We start from the raw sequence: 3,662 nt of genomic DNA, 5'->3' as shown, positions 1-3,662 counted from the left end.
GCTGTCGAGAGGAGCCCACAGGAGGGGGGATGCATGGGAAGAGGGGCCGCGCACCCATGTCCCCAACTAACAGCAGCGAGCTCAACCCTCCGACGAGCCACCAGAGACTCCCCTGGGCGCGGGCACTAGCAGAAGGGCAGCAGCTCCTGCCGGGTGCAGCCGTGGGAGCAGCAGGAACCAGCAGGACCGGGGGGGGCCACACTGGGGGGGCCGTGGCCATCGAGGCGCCCAAAGAGGTCGGCTGGAAGAGAGCAGGGAGGGGTGAGCGCACCGGTGGGGCGCCCCCCGTGTCGGGTGTCCCCGTGCTGGGGAGGGGGTCCCCACGCTCAGCACTCACCGAAGGCTGCCCGGGGGGGACGGCTCCAGCGGGTGCCCCCGCACAAGGCCACGAGGGTGCGGATGAACTCGCGCCCGCACAACCTCAGCGCCGGCTCCTCGGCGGCACCGGGGGCGGCTGCCAGCACCGCGAGGGCTGCCAGCACCCAGCAGCGCATGGCGCGCGGCGGCACGGCCCCACCGTGGGCTGGGACGGGGGTGGCTGCGCCCACGGCACCGCCGCTTATATCCCCTCCCACGGCCCTGAGCCCGGCACGTGCGTGGGGCAGCCATCTGCGGCTCGGCACGGCACGGGCTGTTCCTGGGGCTGAGCACCCCGCCAGGGCCAGAGCTGCCCCCACCGAGGGTTATCACCGACCTTGCAGCCGCAGCCTCGTGGTGCTGGGAACGGAGCAGGGAGCGCAGGGAGCGCAGGGACCTCGGGGCTGTGCTCGCCCGTGATGTGCACCCTCAGTGGCGAGCGGACACCCCCTCGCCTGCCCCTCATCCCCCCTAAGTGCTCACCCTGCCGGGGACCCCCTACCCCAAGCCCACGCTCCCCCCAAGCTGGCCCTGTCCTACCCGTAGCCCCCCTGCCAGCCTCGCGGGCACAGTGCGGCACGTTTCCCCTGCCCTAGGAAGGCACCGGACCCCACGCCCTCCTTTCCAAAATCCACTCCTTTATTCTCCCACGGGTGCTTCGGAGCTCATCTGGCCAAAACAGGGCAGGTTCTGGGGCAAAACCAGGCAGAATCCGGCCAGGAGAAGGGGGAGCCCTGGTGGCACTCAGCAGCCACAGTCCGGAGCTCAGCACCGCAGACGCCGCAGCAGAGCCGCGGGCCAGCCCCACGCCAGCGTTCCTCAGACCCCTCGCTCACGGCAGTGGCATCGAGCAGCAGCAGCGGCACCGTCGCGTCCTGGTGCCTCCCAGACGCCGAGCACCCTAGAAGAAAATCACCTTCCTCCCGCAGCTCAGATGGGGCTCGTGGATGGCCTGCCACATCGCGGCCGTCTCGTAGGACACGAAGCGGTGCACCACCAGCAGCTCCCGGTAGTAGCAGGGGTCGAAGGAGTCCCTGTTGTGGGGGACGTAGATGCCCCCGATCCGGATGCCATTGTGGGAAGCGGGGCGCAGCCCTGCCTTCCTCAGGCACATGCCCAGGTAGGCGTCGTCGATGGGGAAGAGGTCGATGCTCTGGGATTCGCGGTAGATGACACGGGCGGTGAAGCCGGACATGAGCATCCCGCCACCGCTGCAGTAGGGCGGGTACAGCCCCGAGGGCATCAGCTGCTTGGGCACGAAGTACTTGCTGCCCCTATCCCGGATGGGCCCCGTGTTGACTAAGAGGTAGCCCACCATCAGGTGCTGGTTGCCCTGGGAGGTCTTTATGAAGCGAACCACGTTGTCCGTGTTGACGAAGACGTCGTCGTCCCCGTTGAAGACGAAGTGGACGCCGGGGCAGTGCTGCTCCAGCCAGGCGTGGAAGAGCACCTGCTTCAGCGTCAGGTTGAAGAAGGTGTCGCTGAAGTCCCACTGCAGCACGTCCCTGTGCTCCCGCTGCTCCAGGTGCAGCAGCCAGCTGAGCTTCCTGGCATCGCGGGCGTTGGGGGACACCCCGATGAGGAAGACCCTGCGGATCTGCGCCCCTTCGAAGGTCCTCTGCTGCCCCCACGTCTTGCGGATCACCTCCCGCCGCTCGTAGTTGGCCGGCGATGACTTGATGGCCAGGAGGAGGGAGATGTTGGACGACCCCTGGGGCCCCCCGCACTTCCCGGGGACGTTGAGGAGCTGGGGGAAGGACCGGCAGTGCTGGTAGCTCATGAAGTCCTTCACTTGTTGGGGCAGCTCCTCGAAGCCGGAGATGTTGTACACCGAGCTGTTGGCCACGCAGGGGGCGGTGATGGGCAGGGAGTGGGTCGGGGGGAGGCTGGGGGCCACGGTGGGGCTGGGGACGGTGCTGGGCCCCCAGTGCTTGGTGGGGTCCAGCAGGAAGCAGAGCCCCAGGGCCCCGATGGCGGCCAAGCCCAGCTTCCCGGCTCTGCTGCACCGCTGGGGGAGGATCTGCAAGAGACAGGGAGCAGGGCTCGGTGCCGCTCGTCCCCGCAGCCCTTGGTGCCCTCCCCACAACGCCCACGGGTTCCCCACCGGGGCCGAGTGCCCTGTGGCAGGGAAGGGACCATGTGGTTCCCCTGTGCCGATGATGACGGTGGATGCTGAAGGCTCTCGGCTCCTCTGTGGGCACCGGTGCTGCCGGTGGAGTTCGAGCACTGCCTGGGCCGCGTTCCAGCTCCCCAGCACTGCCCCACAGAGCCCTCTGGGGGCTCCTGGACGGGGACCTTGGGGTGTCCCCGTGTCCCCACCACCCTCCCAGGGCCCGCGCTGGCACCCCAGGGGCACTGCGGGCCGGGGCAGCCAGGCACCACACCCCTGCGTCTCCGGAAAGGGGAGGAGGTTCAGGCGCTGCAACCCTCTCCACCCCACCAGCTACGTAGCAGGGCAATTCTGCCCTTCTCTTCCCCGTCTGCTCTCTTCCATCCTTTTGGTCCCAAGTCCACTTCCGCCTCCGTGCCAAGAAAAAGGGATCCTGCCCGGGCAGAGGCAGCCTGCTCTCGCTCGCAGCTGGGGCAGCCCAGCCTTGGCCAAGGATCTGCGCACCGCACCGGGCAGAGCCCGGACGGGGGACACGGGATTGCTGCCCCAAGGGCTGGGGACGGCCGTGGGCCACGCCGGCAGCAGACAGGGGGGTTACCCAAAGGAGTACCCTTGGCTGAAGGTGGCGGCGGGGTGGGCCCGGTTACACGAAGCCCACCCGGACTTGCTGCGAGCAGCGCTGGCCCCCAGAGACAAAGCACAGGGGCAGGGGTCTCACGGGCAGCACGGGGGCCCCGGGCACTTCTCACCCACCACGCAGAGCCTGGCTGCCAGGGGCAGGATCCAGCCAGCCCCATCCCAGCACCCAGCTCGGACCCCCCCCCCCCCCAGGGCACTGCAAAGAGCTGCGAGTCTCCCCCCCCCCCCCCAAACCCCCCCAAGTCTCCCGGTACCTTCCCACAGAGCCGGCCCCAAGCCATCCTGGTGCCTGCCAGGGAGCATTATGGTGCAATTACCCCGCTGCAGCGATCCTCCCCCCGCCCGGTGCCACCCATCTGCCCAGTCTGTTTGTCTGGCTGCCCGCCCGCTGCAGGTGGGGCAGCAGCACCCATGGGTGCGGGGAGGAGGCTCAGCCCCGGCTCCCCCCCAGCGCTGGAGCCCCCCCGGGTGGGCTGCTCAGCACCGCAGCCCCGTCCCCGAGGAGCAGCCCGGGGGCTCCGGGGATGGGCGTCGCGGCGTGGCGCAGGTGGGAGGC

General features: G+C 69.4%; 2 protein-coding genes across 2 annotated transcripts; both read right to left on the bottom strand.

Annotated features, from left to right (window-relative positions):
* Positions 1-125: 125 nt before the first annotated feature.
* INSL3 (insulin like 3) lies at positions 126-834 on the bottom strand. Its single transcript, XM_048052443.2, has 2 exons — positions 338-834; positions 126-241 (listed from the first exon to the last, which is right to left on the bottom strand). Exons 1-2 carry the CDS (start codon positions 492-494, stop codon positions 126-128), a joined length of 273 nt encoding a protein of 90 aa, XP_047908400.1. The 5' UTR covers positions 495-834.
* A 144-nt stretch (positions 835-978) lies between these two features.
* Positions 979-3,518, bottom strand: B3GNT3 (UDP-GlcNAc:betaGal beta-1,3-N-acetylglucosaminyltransferase 3). The gene is made up of 2 exons (XM_048052442.2): positions 3,361-3,518; positions 979-2,377 (listed from the first exon to the last, which is right to left on the bottom strand). The coding sequence occupies exons 1-2, from the start codon at positions 3,385-3,387 to the stop codon at positions 1,259-1,261; spliced, it is 1,146 nt and encodes a 381-aa protein (XP_047908399.2). The 5' UTR covers positions 3,388-3,518; the 3' UTR covers positions 979-1,258.
* Between the last annotated feature and the right edge of the window lie 144 nt (positions 3,519-3,662).

The sequence above is a fragment of the Anser cygnoides genome, chromosome 27 (assembly GCF_040182565.1).
Source record: "Anser cygnoides isolate HZ-2024a breed goose chromosome 27, Taihu_goose_T2T_genome, whole genome shotgun sequence".
NCBI lineage: Eukaryota > Metazoa > Chordata > Aves > Anseriformes > Anatidae > Anser > Anser cygnoides.
This window is presented reverse-complemented; position numbering and strand designations above follow the sequence as displayed.